At 37.8% G+C, this 18793-nt stretch overlaps 1 protein-coding gene across 6 annotated transcripts in view; it reads right to left on the bottom strand.

Moving 5' to 3' along the window:
* Positions 1-18793, bottom strand: part of LOC111503509 (uncharacterized) — a 324843-nt gene that overhangs the window by 259404 nt on the left and 46646 nt on the right. For 2 of the 6 annotated variants that reach the window (XM_074175665.1, XM_074175666.1), the window contains exon 1: positions 14860-15045. The exons of the other annotated variants lie outside the window; for them this stretch is intronic. In XM_074175665.1, the coding sequence (XP_074031766.1) occupies positions 14860-14971 (112 nt within the window). In that variant the 5' untranslated portion in view covers positions 14972-15045. Of the gene's footprint in view, positions 1-14859; positions 15046-18793 lie in introns of those variants that run through there. 6 annotated transcript variants of the gene reach the window in all.

The following is an 18793-nucleotide window of genomic DNA, read 5'->3' as shown; positions in this document are numbered from 1 at the left end:
GGGTTTCTAAATGATTTGGTTATTGGTTTTTAATTTTAACAAATTTATTATCTCTACTTATGTTGTGTTTTGATTCTTGCAAATGTTCATACATTGTAGATTTTTTGTCCAAACAGACGTGTTCACGTAGTTTTACGTCAAAATTATTTTTTTCATTCCATCTCGTTTGGGTGGTGTTATTTTGTATTCAGAAAAGTTATTTTGAATATTTTCTGAAAGTTTACCTGAGTAATTAATGTTAATATATTACTACTAACACAATAGAAAATGTCACTCAAATTAAATCGTCCTATCTGCCAGTAACTAGTATTAAATTTTGGCTAAAGGAAAAATATAGTTGACGTTTCGGAAGCAAAATTCCGTCACCGTTATCATAATGAAAATCATTTATATGCATCAATTATCTTTTTATTGTCTCAATAAACTATAACTTTGCATAAAAAGCTCAAACTTCTGATTATGAATTGATAAGTTAGGCGCTTTACAGAAAAAACATCAAAACATTACAATATTGTCTCTAATAAAACGCTCCATACAACCCTTATTTTTTTAGGAAACGAAGCAAAAACGTTCGTCTTCGTATTATTGCCTCCAACCAATTCTCTTATTTGAAATTCCGCATACATTTCGGGTAATCCAAGGTATGGGTACGGAGTTCTATTTGTAGTTGACAGTCGGAATGCATTCTCAAAGGAGTTCAAACGCAAAGCAGCTTCCTGTCTGGAGTCCTAATTATAATATCAATAATGACGTTTGTTGCTGCAGGGAGCAAACTCAGATAAATCAGAGGAGGAAATGGAACGAATCAGATTTGTCAATTTACCAAATATCCTGGACAGTTCCGCGTGGGCAGCAAAAATTATACAGTGACCAATAAAGTCATTAATGAGTTAATTCGAAATTTGATTTGGCATCAAATTATGCTGAAAAATAACCTGATAAATAATTTTCAATTACTGGATAGGCTCAAAAGTTGGTTATCCAACAAACAACGAAGGCGAGTGTAGGAATTTCACAGCTGTTGGACTATTTGTTTGTGGGATAGAGCATTTTGAGTGAAGCAACTTTTGTTAGTTTGAAGAAAATGGATTAACAGGTTTTTCGTGTGTTATTAAAGCATTGCTTCATGGCGAAAAAAATACTGTTGAAGCCAAGACTTGGCGTAATGAACATTATTAGGACTTTGGACAAGGAAAATCAACCTTTGAGGAGTAGTTTCCCCCAAAGAAGCTGGCGTTGATCGAGAAAGCTGAGGCTATAAACTCTAAACTCACAGACAATCTAAAACTCATGTTTAAACTAAGAGATGGAGCTCTTACGAGATTTAGAAAGACAAAGTTACAGCATCACTGGGATTATCACAAACAGTTGAGGAATTTAACCAATCGTACTGTGAACGTGGAGAAAAGAGCATATCTCAAATTTTTTGGAACTTCTCCTATAAAGCTACTGATGACGATGTTCATTCTGAACATGAAGCCGATTGCTGTAGGACCTGATGAGATAAGCATTAAAATGTTACTGTACTGCTACCTCACAATCCTTCCACATATCACTCACTTATTCAATCACTGCATATCGACCAATTCTTATCCATCCATCTGGAAGCAAGTAAACGTTCTTCCGTTGGCCAAAAATGCTAACCCCAAAAGTTTACGCGATCTCCGACCAATTAGCATCTTATGTGCGCTCTCAAAAGTTTTTGAAAAAATATTCAACTTGCAGATGCGTGATTATCTGAATGACCTCGGTATATTACCGGAGTGTCAATCAGGGTTCAGACCTGACCACAGTTGTACCTACGACTGCCGTCCTGAAAGTTGTGGATGATGTGCACAGATCTATTGATAATAACAAACTCTGTCTTCTGATATTATTGGACTATTCTAAGGCGTTCGATCGCATACACCATGACCTCCTCTTTGCTATTTTGGGCTACCTAGGGTTTTGTTTTCAATACATGCTGTAGCACTGCTTAAAAGTTACCTTCGCAATCATTTTCAAAGAGTTTTGTATAATAACGAAAAATCTGATTTAATGCAAGTTAAAAACGGTGTTCCTCAAGGTTCAATATTGGAACCTCTCTTGTTCGTTTTATACACATCTCAATTTTATAGGTCAATGGAATTCGCAACCATGCATTGTTATACAGACGATACTCAGCTATACATGGAATTCGACGATAATTCAATTAACGAGGCCCTATGGCAAATTAATACCGATCTCGATATGTTATTATCTTTGTCAAATAAATATTGCCTATCTGTTAATGCATCTAAATGTAATGTCATGCTCTTTGGTAGAACATAGGCGATAAATCGTTGTTCTGGCCTCATAAATATTGTAATAGATGGAACAGAACTTCCCTTGAAAGGAGTTAAAAAAAACTTGGGCCTATATCTTGACAACAGTCTTCGTTTTAAAACACACATTTCGTAAACTCTAAATCGAAGTTACGCATATTTGAAAATAATATATTCCAACAGAGCATTTCTGATTAAAAAAAGTAAAATTATACTCTGCGATGCTTTAGTTCTTTCACATGCCAACTACACAGACGTGATGTATGGTCCGGGATTTTTGAAGAGTCACGGTTTTAGAATCCAAAAACTCCAGAATGCATGCATTACGGGTAGGAGGAAACGTGAACACATTTTCCATCTGTTCGGGGATGTGGGTTGTTTGCGGGCTGTTTCATCAAGAGAATGCACCGTGTAAAAAATCAATTGCTTCCGCATCCATCGTATTCTCCAGAATACGAAACTGATGGCCTATTTGAGGCTAAAGATAGATCCTACTATAAAAATGGTATAGAAAAATTGCATGACCGCTATAATCTTTGTATCGACCCCGAAGGCAACTATATTGGATAATAAAGTCCAACTTCATAAAAAAAAATCTATGTAATTCTATGAACTGTTAGGTTTATGCACCAGAATACTGGAAAAAGTTATTAGAAAGAATTTTTCTGAATGTAATGCTCAAACTTTCGATCATTTTTTGTAAATTTCATTACAGCAACGTTACCAAATTTCATAGGTCATTATTGAACCGTAGTGTGCGCTGGTCAGGCCCTATTCCTTGAAGCCCCGATACTTTCGGGAGGGCGCGCCAGCATTATCAACCAACGACCACTCCCCACACCGTGGGGGTAACTGATCATTGTGCTCTGAGCAAGTGAAGTGAGCCAAAAATAACAACCTTCTGCATCTGTCCGGCTAAGATTTCTGCCTTAGTGCGGTAAGCCGGTATGATTTTAAGATTTGGGTAGAGGGCTTCATTCCACCAAGGACTCCAATAATCAGAACAACCATCTTGACAGAGTGATCTGGATGGAGTCTGCGGAGTTCAAAGAGAAAATCTCGATATTGTATCCGCTTTTCCTCCTCTTTTCTGATGATATTCGTCTCGCCAGGAGCTGAAAAGTCCACGACAAATATCGTTTTGCTCTGGTGGTCGAGAAGGACTATATCAGGCGTATTAGCTTGTATGAGCCTGAGGGTGGGGAACGAATAGTTCCAATAAATTCGGCACTTCTCGTTCCCCAAAACGTATTCAATTTCCCCCGGAGCGTAGGGCAATACCGTAAGAGTGCCGTAGATGGTAATTAGCACTCTAAGGGCCGCGTTATGTCGATGGATATAGGCCGGGACCGCATATGATGAACATGCTGATAGCAAGTGCATTAGGGTCTCAGGCGCCTCGCGGCAGGCCCTGCACCTTGTGTCAGGAACTTCTACACCCATCGCGACACTGCGGTAGACTGAGGTGTTGAAGACACCATCTTGGCAAGCCATGATGAATCTATCAGTTTCCGACTTCAGCCCACTCGACCTGAGAAAAGCGAACGTCAGGCGCTTTGATAAGCCAAGGTCTCCAATGTTATTGAAGAAGACCCCATGCAATGGCTTATCTATGTGTTTCCGCTAAGCGAACGTCAGGCGCTTTGATAAGCCAAGGTCTCCAATGTTATTGAAGAAGACCCCATGCAATGGCTTATCTATGTGTTTCCGCTGAAATGTGGTGATCTCTGCGGCTTTTATCTGAGCTTTTTGCTGAACGGATTCCAACTCGGTGATAGAGTTGTGGTCACCTCGTTCAGTGTCGAAAACTATACCGAGTTAGTTCATCAGCTGCTCGGGCAGCTGCCCTAAAGAGAAATGCTCTAATTCCTGCTCTCTCATGGTCATGTACCATGCAGAAAAAGGGATCCGAACTGCCGACGACTTTAAGACCATATCCAGTACCATTCTGTCATGTAGACACTCCAAAGCCCACGGTCTCCCTGTTGTCGTACAACCGTGGAACGGACGATTTGGGATGCAAACTCCTATAGAGATGTATCATTTTTAGGGTCTTTACGTCGAGTTGATACAGCTCCTCCCGAGTCCACTTCACTACTCCAAACGAGTAGAGTAAGATTGGTACGGCAAGCATATTTGTTGCAGCAACTTTGTTCTTCCCCGACAGTTCCGATGACCAGATCTGTCGAAGTTTGTGCTGATACTTGCCGCGGAGAGAGTTCTTCACTGCTGTTACCTCTTGTGAGCGTTGTTCCCACCCGAGGTAAGTATACGTCTCTCCGGCATCCAAATGGTGTAGGATGCTTCCATCTACGAACTGCATATCCTCTCCGCATCGTCCTCTTTTGGGATGGACCATTGCACATTTATCTATCCCGAATTCCATACCCATAGCATGCGTGTACTCTTCTACTACCCTCAAGGACTGATGGAGATCCTTCTCTCAAGGGGCATAAAGTTTAAGATCATCCTTATAAAACAAATGGGTGACCTTGTGCCTCCGGTTTTCGGGGGCACAATAATAAGTTTTATATATGCAAAGTTTCTTCTGCAGATAGAAGTTTGTAAGTGGATTGAAAATTGCATTAGGAAAAACTTTTTCCATAACTATTTTCGCTACACTGGAAAATAACCCCCATTTTGGAATTGTATTAGAAAAAAATAAAATTTAACAAATATTGCTTTTACCGTGACTACTTCATAACCACTTGAGTGATTATGAAAAGGCACTCCATTGCAAAGCCAAGATTTGAAATTGACCGCCGACGAGATTCATCCTCTGTCTTCCTCTGCAGCTTTCACTGCAAGACAATTAGTGAAAATGAAAACCCAAAAAGAAAGTATTCGTGATTCCCATAGGTCTGATCAGTGGTACTGAGGTTATCGCTTTTCTTGCATATGCTTGTCCCTCAGGGACATCTGTGTCCACTCATGCATTCGTGGTTCAGCTTAACACCACTTATGAAACCTAAGCTTTATTTCTGAACTTTGGTTTTTGAATATAATTGTTGACAATCAGATATTTCTAAAAAGGTTGTGAAGTTGTGTGTATTACTGAAAAACTATAATTGTTATATTTGAAAAAATATTTTTGTAAAGAAACTTTCAAAAGAATCCGATATTTCCTCCTCCACAAGAATCTTTTTTTAAATTCACTGTCATTATTAGCTTTTGAGAAATAAAGACTCATTTATTCAAGAATCTTCAATTAGAATTGTCACTTTTGCAACAGTTTTCCACATTTTTCTAAATGTGGAAAACTGTTTGCATAAGTTTTTATTGGCTGTCTTTGGGTATTTTCACCTTTCAAAATCTGAAAAATATAAAAATCGTAATGAATAACTTTATATATGTGCAGAAAGTGTAAAGTTTTTAGTTCTCTCCGATGAGTTACCGCGTCATATCCTTTCAAACTGCAAAAGTGTTCTGATTTCCATGAATTATAATCATTTTCCGCCGCTCTGTCTTGCATTTCCATTATCTGAAACGTTCCAGATTTTCTTGAAATGTAGCAAGTACCGCTCATAATAACTTCTCACAACTTTGTTCGCTCGTGGAGCTGCTTTTGTGACAGATCCTTCGTTTTCTCCAACCAGAAAATGCTGAAGTATACGGCAAGAAGATATTAAACTGATGTTTAATTGTGCTGTCTCACGCCATGATGACGCTTTATTAATAGGCCACTTTTCTAATGACAAAAGCAGCTCGAGGGTATCGCACGAAAATTAATATAATCAGTCAAGTTGGGGCGAAAACGGAACAAAATACTATTGAAATATAATGAAAAAGTGGTTGTAGTTATCTGTCGATAATAAAAAAATCTATTTAAAATCTGTTTTTCCGTTAATCAGCTGTCCCCTCATACGAACGACAACTCTCAGAAGTTGAGAAACTTGTGCGAGCTAAGGACTAACGAGGTCTTACCTTTTAACGTGTGATTCCTAATACGGTTGCAGAATCATCCCAGCTTCCACCAGATGAATTATCCCGAGAAAAATATCTGGTCGAGGCGGGTATCGAACCCACGGACTTCTACCACCGCGGCCAATTCCACAACGGAATATTTTTGAATTATTAACGCCATGTAGTACGAGACAAACGATGGCAGTGATAACTCTGACAACTATTCCAAGACAGATCATATCAGGTGATCTGGTCGGCCACGTCTACCTATCTACCGGGTTGGATAATTGACAAACGAGTTTTCAACTGATGTTACGTTTTAGCAAGACAAGATATCTCTTGATTACAACAGAATGAGTCAAAAATGGGTGGATAGATACAGAATGGTGCTATAGAATGGCCCGTTAGATCTCCTGATATGACGCCCCAAAACTTTTCGTGAAACATTAAGTATACGTTTCACTACACAATCGCAGTCTATTTCTTAGTGAAAGGATATAATAGGTGGTGCTTCTATTCGAAAGATTATGATTAACGGAATAACAGATTTTTTTTATAATTTGAATAATTTGTAAACAAACTTCAGTACAGTCGGGAATAGAATGGTGAACGTTTCAAACATTTATTGGGGTGAAGAAGTGTGGGTTTTGAATACAATTCTTGAAATTATGATATTTATCGTTTATAATTTTCAAAACAGATATAAAACTGCTAATTACTCAGGAACGACTCATGTCATTTCCAAAAAAGTGTTGGCATAGATGATTGAAATAATTATTTAACAAAGTATAACAAGACCCTCTCGACGACGAGTGATGCCACACTATTGTTATGAATTTTGTCCGGCGTTGCTATAGTTGGGAAGGGGAAGGGGACGTGTATACAGGGTGTTCGTTGAACATGCGGCAAAAATTTAAAGGACTATTCCTTGGACTATTCTAAGGATATTTTGTTCTTTGATGATTTTTGATAGGGCGCTTCGTTTCGGAAATATTGAGCGAAAACGAATTTCGACAATAAAAATTTATTACCGAAAATTAAATGTAATGTTTCTTAATCTACAAGAAGAACTGTGGAAATGATTACCCCCGCTCGGATGCAAGAATCCAATCTTGTCCTCAACGACTCCCGAAGTCTTTCAAAAACTCCAAGATCGTTTCTAATTGCGTTACATCCAGCAAATTGAATGTGTGCAGCTGTTTGTAGTAATCGGATTGTTGTTGATAGGAACCAAAGGAATTGTTAGATTTTTTATTACTTGGTAGGTCCAGTGTAGTACGCTATTTTTTTATTTAGACTACGTTAATAATTTCAAAATTACCAAAATTGTTTATGTCGAATTTTTTTTTCGCTCCGTATCTTCGAAACAAAGCGTCCCATCGAAAATCATCACAAGGCAAAATATCCTTAGAATAGTCCAAGGAATAGTATTTGTTAAACTGTATTTCATAGGTGATTGAAGAGCTTGTTTCGGGACAATTAAAGTTAGTGATTCAGGTATCGGATATTTTTCAATTTCTGAAGTTTTGAAAAAATGGGGATTCATTCAACTGAAAATGTTTAAAATTTCATATTCTGAATGAATAAACTTTTGAGAATTCATACGTATAACTATTGAATAATGATTCCTTTATATCCAATTTAATGAAAAAATTAATAGGTACCTATAGGGTCTTCCAACTGGGACTTCTAAACTTTGACAGTTGATAAAGCCATCTAATTGAAGCTATATCTGTCAAATTAGGTGTCATTTATTCAGTCTGTTTTGCCAAATCATCATAGACTGCTACAGCATTCTAACTACACGTACAAATAATGAAATTATTTTATCAAAATGGGTCTTCTGTTCGGGCAACGTACTGCGCGTTTCGCTCATCTACTGAAAACATCGCCGCTGTCTGTGAGAGTGTGCAGGAGACTCCGAGGCCGTCGATCACAAAAACTCGACCAGCAACAATCCACGTGAGATCAAATAGCGTCTAATGCATCCCGAAAAAGTCACTGCTGGTGGGGTCATATGGCGTCATATAGACCGATGACGATGATTACAAACTCCTTTTGGCCTGAACAGAAAGATCTGGACACAGAAAGATCTGGATCCAAGCAGGTTGGAGCCCAGCTCCCTTACCCTTAGGACTGATGCTCGTCAAAAGGACAAGTGGGTCAAGACTGATTTTTTGGGGGCGGTGATGTGAACTGGCCACCGAGATCGTACGATTTGACCCGCTAAACTTTTTCTTTTGATCAGGAGGATCACGTGATAAGAGAGCCTACTGGTTGTATTATTCTACTGTGGTCCTAGGTCAGGTGATGCACTACCTGTTATCACGTGGTAAGAGAGCCTACTGCACTACCTCTTACATATTAAATGTCAAGTCGCTACTGCCTCATGTGGTAATAAAAGTACCGTTGTGTATCTATACTCTGTCCGTATGAGCAACAGGGTGCTCCAAAAGATGATGCATTGTGCACGTGATCTTCCAAGCAAGGCAACAATTTTAAACTTTGAAATAACGTATATGTATATACCTGTATTGAGGTGTTCGGACCGCATACAACAGGATGACACGTTCAGTGTCATATATATATATATATATATATATATATATATATATATATATATATATATATATATATAGATTATTATCGAGTGTGTATGATATACATCAAAAGGGGGAAATTCGTGAACAGAACACTCAAGAAATATGGAGGCAAACCGCGGACACGTGTTTGTGGCTATTGGCCTCATCAGCGCGGTGCAGCCAATTTCAAAGATGTACAACAACTGGTTACCAAAAATGAAAAAACATTACATATGCACGGTGTCACCAACAGGAGCTAACCGCACATCAAGTAGTTGGTTTTTGGTATAGTTATCTTCAAAACACAAATTTTTATTCATTAAAAAAACTTTGTATTTCATCTTTCCTCGAATTTTTATTCGCTGTCGCGAATGATAGGAAGCGTTATCAAGAACTATTACACTGTTCGCATCTAAATTTGGAATCAATGTGTTTTCAAACCATTCCTCAAAAATATTAGCTTCCATGTTCTTATGATAGTCAACATTGCAGTACTCAAGTTTTTTCTACATAATTTCAAAGAATTCGGAACCCATCCTTTACTTCCTCCGCAATGCACAATGATTAGTCGCGATCCTTTGTTTGCAGGCATGTTAGGCGTACACATTCTTGAACTAACAGTCCACCCTTTCGCCCATGATTATTTCGTTACCTACCTACAAAAACGCAGGCACGGTAAAAATATCACTCGGATATTATTTTCCGTAGTACTGTATTTATTTATTTCGAACACTATTCTACAGGATGAACCCAATTACAGAATAGGGAGTGGCATTTACTAATATGTACTTACATAATATAATTTGTACTGAGGAAGCTATTGAAACAGGTTCTGCGATTTTGTTTGACTGTTCAGTGAAAATTTCACAACAAAGTGTTACTTAAATACTTCAATGAACCATTTTTTATTTTTTCTGTGTTGAACGCAATTTTACAATGAGTACAGAATGATTTCACTAACATGCGGAGGCCTGTTAAAAAAACTGTTTTCCTTAATCAGCTGCCGTCCCCTCTCAAAATCAAAAATTGTGCTAGCTGAGGATTGACGGAGCCTTACCTTTCAACGTGCGATTCTGATTAGATACAAGATAAACTATATTCACTGATGTTAATGAAGTGATGCACCTATAGCTATGATAACTAATAATCTTCCTCATCATTTCAAGCATCTAGCAACGGAAAACAAAGTAGAAAACTGCCCTCACTGAGATACTCGTTTCTTCCAATATACAACCCTTCTTATCTATACAAAGGGAAGAGTTGAAACAGAGCATTCATTCCGAAGGCATCGTACGATAAAGGAGGGAATCAAGTAACACAAAAGAAGCTTAAGATCGATTCAGTCGAAAGGAGTGGCATTATTAAAAGAGTTTTCGGGTTTTCGCTATCTTTTTGATGGTTTATGAACAGACAGTTCATACTTTCGAAGACAGGGCTTTCCCTTCAAGTTTGTATCTGAAAGTAACAATACATTCGGGGCTCAATCTGGCACTACTGATGAGACCTATTGCGGGGTCGAAACAGCGCTATTTGATGTTGGATTACGGTATTTTGGTATCTGGTTTTAACTAGTTGCCTTGCAGTGGGAGCTGCAGTGAAAACAGAAAGACTAATCTCGTTCGGCAGTCGATGCTGAAGCTTGTTTTATATCATCTATAATTTTTCAATTTCTGACAAAAATCATAAACCTTTTCAAGTTTGAAACAGTTATTCTACTCTGAAGTTCATATCTCAACATGAAAGGCCGCAACAGCTTCTTGAGATAATGAAAATTTCGTTTGATATAGAAAAACAAAAAATAAAAGATAAATCGGAATACGGACAACAATCAATTGGTTGATGTGCTGCAAAAATTTTGGTTGATTATCAAAATTTCATCAAATATTTTTTGTAGTCAGTTGTTGCTGAGACTTCGAGATACTGCCTTTGTTCTCTCAGTCAAAGAATTTACCACTGAAGATGTCCACAGCAGTAGCAGACGAAACGTTTGGAACTACAAGTTCCATTCGACCATACCATGATACATCTATCTTTTCTAACAAGTAGACCAATTGCACGCGACCCGATTCCATAAGCGCATATTCTTGGCCAATTATGGACATTTTTTTCGCGCCACGAATTCTCATCAAAATTTTTTCGGGACTCCTTATTGTATTATTATTTTTCCTAACATTGAGCTGGTCGGACCCTATCCCCCGAAGTCCTGGTACATTCAGGATAGCGCACTAGCATTATCAATCATTGACCATTCCCCACAACTTGGGGGAAGTGATCACTGGGTCCGAGAATTATATGCCCTAAGCGCACGTAGTGAGCCAAGAATGACAACCTGCTGCATGTGTCCGACAACATTTTTTTTGTGCAATGTATAATTAGCGATCTTTTTTCGGGGAATCTTTTTATATTATCATTACTATATCATTACCATCGATAACACTACCGATCCATTATTTGCCTTCCCATTATTACGTGAATCAGTGATAAAATTAGATTTATCTTATCAGCTAAAGTAAATGTTGCTATCCATTTCGAAAATATAATAATAATTAATCCTCTCGATATTAACTGTTATGAAACGAACTGTACGTTTGTTTCCACGTTTACCCCTACATATTACACTACTAAGCTCTTGAGCTCTCTCAGCGATTCGGTTTCATCTCCTCAATCGTCACGAAACGCCGTCGTTTCATGAGACTTCTTTGGAACAGGCAAAAGTCGCAGAGGGCTAAATCTTGTGAATACGGTGGCTGAGGCATGATTACGGTGTTGTTTCTGGCCAAAAAATTACGAACAAGCAATGACGAGTGAGCAGGTGCATCATCGTGATGCCAAAGCCATCAATTGTTTTTCCATAACACCGGACGTTTTCGTCGTATTGCCTCTCGCAAGCGGCGCATAATTTCAAAATATTATTCCTTGATGATCGTACGACCATGTGGCAAGAACTCCTGATGCACCATGCCACTGGAATCGAAGAAAACAGTGACCAAAACCTTGACATTTGATCGACCTTGGTATTCTATTTTTAGTCTTGGGTCTCCTGGGCTCTTCCATTGGGACGATTGTACTTTGGTTTCGATGTCATAACCATATACCCATTCGTCATTAGTTATGATTTTTTGAAGCAAATATGGATCACCGTTGACGTCATTCAACAATTCTTGAGTGATGCTCACGCGACGTTTTTTTTTGGTAAAAATCAGCTATTTTGGAACGGACTTTGCTGCTACACGCTTTATGCCCAAAATTTACGAAAAAATTGCATGGCATGCGCCAACCGATATGCCGACATCCTCAGTCACTTCTCTAATAGTGATTCGACGATTCTCCATAACAATTTTCTTCACTTTTCCAACATTTTCATCAGTTAATTATGTGCTGGGGCGTCCGGGGCGAGCGTCGTCATTCACATCTACTCGACCTTCTGTGATTTTCTTACTCAGAGTACAATCGCCGTATGCCACTGTCAACATTTCACCTAATTTCGTTTTTTACACAAAGAATGATACAAATTCGTTGATATCAATTTTTTTCGATAGCAGAAAGTCGACGAAGGTCGTTTTTGGCTGATCCTGATTAGGTTCTACCGGTCTAGGGTGTATAGTGGGTGATGCAGAACTTCGGCCCTCGATTCGTTCAATTTTCGGAAAGTGATTTGTGAAACGTGCGGTCAGGCGTTGTCGTAGAACAGAATCGGACCTCTTCTGTTGACCAGTGCCGACAGCTGCTGACGCAATTTTCGGTACATTCGTCGATTTCCTCACAATGAGTCCCTGCTGTGATGGTATGGCCTGGTTGCAGAACGTTATAGTGAATCACACCAGCCGCTGAACAGCATACAATAACCATAGTCTTTTCTTGGTGAGTTTTTGCCTTTGGGAAGTGCATGGGTGGCTCATCGGTGTCCAAACACTGTCCTAAACGTCTCTTGTTGTCGAAGAGGATCCACTTTTCATCAATCAAACTTGATGATCCGATGCAAAAAAGGATCGTTTTGGTTGCGCAAAAGCAAAGAAGTACAGACTTCGAAACGTGAGTTTCTGTCGATCGTTCAAATCTTGGGGCCTTTCCGATACGTTGTAGACCATCAAAAACCGCGCGGGAAAGAAATGAGCAGCATCAATGTATAGAGTACAATATTCTCTATCGAGCAGTATATACCACGACACAGTACAATAAATATTCATTGAGATATGAAGCTAAAACGAACAACACTTTTGAAACTACCAGGGTGTTAATTAAACATGCGGCAAAAAATCAAGGGACTATTCCTTGGACTATTCGACTATTCTAAGGATATTTTGTCCTTTGATGATTTTTGATAGGGCGCTTTGTTTCGAACATATGGGGTGAAAAAGAATTTCGACAATAAACATTTTGGTAATTTTAAAATTATTAACGTAGCCGAAATAAGTACAGTGTGTCAATTTTAAAACTTACAATGGACTATATCTCACGAACGAAAGCTAATATCGAAAAAAGCTTGAAAACGTGTCTCCAGGATAGTAAGGGGAAACTAAAGTGACATGAAAAAGAACTCACCCCCATCAACCCCCTAGGTCCACCCACCAAAACTCAAAATATTTAAACTGCGAACCCTTACTTGTGATATATCATTAAAGACATAGTAAGCCGGCTGTTCAGAGTTCGTGCAGACGTGACAATAGTCTGTATTATTGTTTACAAAACAACGGAACCCACTTGGAACATTTACTTAATTGACATTTTTTAAAAATTTGCAGTTCAACAAAAACCTCATTGGATATTCCATCTAAGCCAAAGTTTCACAATTATTGCTTCACCCTGTACAATTATTATTTATACCATTGTATAGCATTTTTTATAGTATTTTCAATGATGTATCACAAGTAGGGGTTTGCAATTTAAACTTTTTGCGTTTTGGTGGGTGGGGCCTAGGGGGTTGATGGGGGGCGAGTTGTCTTTCATGTCACTTTAATTCCCCCTTACTATCCTAGAAACGGTTTCAAGCATTTTTCGATATCAGCTTTCGTTCGTAAGATATAGCCCGCTGTAAGTTTTAAAATTGACACACTGTATAGTGTACTACACTGGACCTACCAAAAAAATCCAACAATTTCTTTGTTATCTATGAACAACATTCCGATTACTATAAACGGCTGCAGACATTCAATTTGCTGGGTGTAATGCAATCAGAAACGATCCTGGTGTTTTTGAAAGAGTTCGGGAGTCGATGAAGAAAAGATTGGATTCTTGCATCCGAGCGGGGGTAAAACATTTTCAACAGTTTCAACATTTTCAACATTTTCAACAAGGAACATTACATGTAATTTTTAGTGAAAAATTGTTATTGTCGAAATTCTTTTTCGCTACATATCTTCGAAACAAAGCGCCCTATCAAAAACCATCAAAAGACAAAATATCCTTAGAATAGTCCAAGAAATAGTCCCTCAAATTTTTGCCGCATGTTTAATAAATACCCTGTATAGCACAGTACTTTGCCATCTATCAACGTTTATCTGTGTTATCAAACAGATTCAGTTTATAAAGTCGAATTCCAGTTTATTCCAGAATATGACAATCATTTTATACTGTTTTCCTTTCAGTTTTCAACAGCGAAGCAACATTTCGAGGAGACTAAATAATCTGCCCTAGTCTGATACAGACTTTATAATAACTTGATTTTTCCAGATCGTAGATTACATAAGCCAAAAAAAATATGAAATAAATTTATTGCTGTAGTACTGAAAATCATTACTCACTGCTATTACTCTAGCATCAAATGTGTCTTTCCGAAAAGTGATATGTGGTTGACAAACGAGTATGTCATCATAGAAATGAACAACACATGAATCTTATTGACTACAAATTGAGAGTGCTCAGAGTAGAAAGAGACGGGTTACATATCCTTGAACTGAATGTAATTGATATCAACTTTAATCAATCACCTGTCGCCGATTATAAATAAATCCTTCATTTGATAATTACTAACATACTAATTTCAGAAACGATTTATATATTCAGTGTGGAAAAATACTGATGATTCAACGAGAGTTCTCAATTCAAATTCTTACACATCCATAAAAACATACCATACGTGTCACTGACAGAAACATCATCTTCGTCTTCTTCAATGACATCACGAGAATCACTCCTGAACAAATTACGGCTACTCTTAGATATCCTTCTCAGCAGGGCGGTCATTTCTGCCAATAAAACACATCAATTTACGCGAAAAAACACATTTCACCAAGCCCCGCACACCTCGAAACTAGACTGAAACTTAATCTTTGAAGTTTCCCCTTATCTTATCTATCAACCTGTTTGAACACACAAACATACACACATACACATACGAAGTGCTCCAATTTTCAAGATTAAGATGCATTTGTCAAGTTCAGTAGAGGTTAGTCCATGAGCCTACATTCACGGAAAAATTTAAAAAAGTACTAATTCACCGATGTTGAATTGTTGAATAAATGTTGAGGCTAAGTGGATATCCCATTATGTTTATCATAACAATATGAGGTCTGTTCGAAATTACGTTGAAAAATAAGATTCTATTTTTATCAATATTTCAACTTTGTAATCCCTTTTTTTCCTCTTGGGGTGAATTCCCTTTCTTGATGCTTTTTTACGCTATACAAAGAACCTACCTGCAAATTTCAAGATTATAGGTTCAGTAGCTTCGGTTGTACGTTAATATAAGAACGGGCAACAGCTAGTAATTTATATTTTTACTTAAAAAATACAGTAGCTAAAAAATATGCCAACTGCACAAAGTAATGAATAGTTTTGAGAATCGAATTATGATATTTATAAAAAAAAATCAAAAGACTAGGTTAGGTTAGGTTAGGTCAAAAGTGAGTAGGTCTATACGACCCTACACTGCAACTCGTAAGTGTTTATTGTGGCTTACATCTATTCACACTCCACAAAATAAGCCCCGCTTCTTAACGAAGCCAATTAGTTTATATGGTGAGTGATTTTTCAGGTCAGATTGTAAAAGTACGGCTCTGTCGCACTCTGAAAACTTGATTCATCCCTAGCAGGGCGATCACAAAGTATGTGCTCTGCTGTTTCATCATTTTACAAACAGAGGCAAAATACAATGTCTTCCGACAGTCCGAATCTCTGCATATGATAATTCAGACGACAGTGACCTGTGAGCAGACCTGTTAGACATCGTAGTTCATCCCTACTGTAGTCCAAGAACTGTTTGGTTTCAGGCTTCAAGGGGTAAATGAACACCTTGGAGTGAGCCAATCTTGGAGGATTCTGCCAGAAGTCCAAAAATCTATCTTCTTCCCATCCAGCGATGCCTGACAGGTTGTAGTCCGATGAAGCTGCTTGCAGCACCCTCCTCTGCAAGGGAGTCAGCAGCCCCATTTCTTTCCAGGTCAGTATGGCTTGAAATACAGTCGCATATGTTCCTAGGCAGGTTGATTCTCTGTCTTGGGTCTGTGACTAACTAACACAACCGTCAACGACGTCTGCTTATTGCTTAGACCGCACCTATACCTCAGCGCATCGTCCTCCGTCGTCTTACAGTAGACGCAACGCGTAATAGCTTATTGCGGTGCGCCAGACTCTCAGACTCTAAGATAGTAATCTCCAGAGATAGCTGAGTTTAATCAAACAAATCGCGATCAACCATGGTGATAAGGTACATATTATAGACTCCATTCTTTCCAAAAAACTACAAAAGCAAGCCATGGATCAGTTCTACCCAAATTCGAAATGCGATAACATCAGTTATACGACAATGTCAAATTTAAGTGGACCCACCAATAATATTACCCATTTTTGAAGAAAGAATGCGTAAACGTAGCTTACAGAACGAATGATGATCAGTGAAAGATGAACAAGAACAGCCAACTCATAGATTTTCATCAAGTATCGGCCTATTCCATCATATATAATAAATTGTAAATAAGTATTTATTGCTACTCCTAATAAGATAATATATCTACACAAGTCGTATAATGGTCAGACACAGATTTTGAAGTTAATATTATTTACATGTTTCCTGAATCGGTTCCTGAATTATTTTCAAGTGGCCATTATCATTTCTCTGATAGTTGATATGGGTATTATCCATTCTATCTATTCTATCCAAGTATGTCAAGTATGTAATGTTTTTCAAAAATATAAATGAACTTTATTCAATATCATAAAATTTGATAGGTACTTTGGATTTGGAGAGGATTAATGTTGAAAACACAAATGAAATGTAGTGATTTTATTGTTGTCAACATCCTCAAGGGGAACATAAATGTAGTATTCACGGACTATCGAGGGTAAATACGAATTAGGTTTACATTTTCACCATACGGCTTCTCTAGTTCAAAGCAGATGTAGAGTTTCTTTAATTATGTGAAAATCAGTTCGGAAAAAATAGAAGGGTCGCAATTAATTTTATTCATTTACAAGAAATGTATAATTTACGCATATATTTCCACGGGTCCGCGAACTATATATATTTTCCACCATTTTTCATATCTTCTGGAAGATGTTCTATAATATTCAAGGTCTGTCTTTTGATTTGATTTTCTGACGTCGCTTTACAACTGAATATATTGAAACCTGTGCTTAATTACTCTGAATGACAGAGGACACTTTCAGTTTATTTCTATATTTCACAATTTCATAACACTCTTTTTCATCCATCTTAGGCGGATTTTTTTTCTATTATATTTTCATCTTTAATAAAAGTCCTCATATCCTCCATAAAATTTATCATTTTGCTATGAAAGACATGATACTTTTCTATTAGTTGTGACTGAATTATTCTTTGTGTGCATTTAAATTGTAGCAAGGAAATTCTTGATACAACCAAAGGGTACTACCCGAGGCTATAGAAATACATGAACATAAAAATAATTGCAACCGCGAGAAAGGCAGCTTAAACATCAACAAGACATGAATACCGGTGGTTTATAACACCCTTTATATTCACTCAATAATTGAAAAAGGGGGGAACAATCAGGTATAACAGCAAATAATAACGTTAATTTTTTCTTTAAAAATGGCTTTGTTTTTCGAAAAATTCCCCTTGATGCACTTTTGCATTCGTTCAAATCATTTGTCTAAGCAGTTTTTCCATTCCTCTTGAGACACTTCCAAAACATGGTTTTCGTACGCTTCAACTGCTTCTTCGGCGCTCGTAAATCGTCGACCACACAGTTTCCCTTTAATATTCGGGAACAAAAAGAAGTCATTGGGTGCTAAATTAGGACTATACGGAGGATGAGTCATCAATGCGATGTTTTGACTGCTCAAAAACAAAAGGCCGTGTACCACTCATAATTGACCGTTCTCAGCCGAACAGTGGCCACATGACCCCAGGCGACCATGTGCTTCGTTGTGCTTCTTCCACGACTACTTTTGTTGGATTCAGCTCGTTTTGGAATACACACACGGTAGATTGCTGTTTCATTTCCATTCATACGCATATATTCATGATTCGTCACCTGTCACGATTTTGTACACATCTTTTGAAGCAATCATTTCCTTACACTAATTGATGCGAAACTTTTTTGAGAGATTTATAGCATGTTCAAGGAGAACAATTTATTTACAAATAAGTGTTCATGCAAAATCGAATGAATTGAAGTGAAACTAATGTGCAAGGATGCCTCTGTCTCTTGTATTATCAGTTCAAGCCCTGCATCGATGTTTTGTGGCACAACAACCGATTTTGGACGACCTTCACGAAATTCGTCGGCAACCGAACTACGACCACGATTGAATCCACTATACCAGCAATAAACTGTGGTTTTTGATTATGCTTCATCGACACATTCTTGTTGAGATAATTCACGTAGAAAGTTGTGAAAAATAATTCAACAAAAACCTTCTCTTGAAATTTCCACTGTGAACAAAACAATTTGTACATCAAAACTTTGTGAGTACGTTTATGCTAAAAAATGACAAACTTCATTATGGTATTGCCACACTTTACCTATTGACATTAGTGTTGCCACTTTTCCATCGTACTGTTGTAAATCGTGCCCTAAAAAAATA

This window comes from Leptinotarsa decemlineata, unplaced genomic scaffold (assembly GCF_025532065.1).
Source record: "Leptinotarsa decemlineata unplaced genomic scaffold, Ldec_3_MD MMD2_tig00001064_RagTag_RagTag, whole genome shotgun sequence".
Classification (NCBI taxonomy): Eukaryota; Metazoa; Arthropoda; class Insecta; order Coleoptera; family Chrysomelidae; genus Leptinotarsa; species Leptinotarsa decemlineata.
This window is presented reverse-complemented; position numbering and strand designations above follow the sequence as displayed.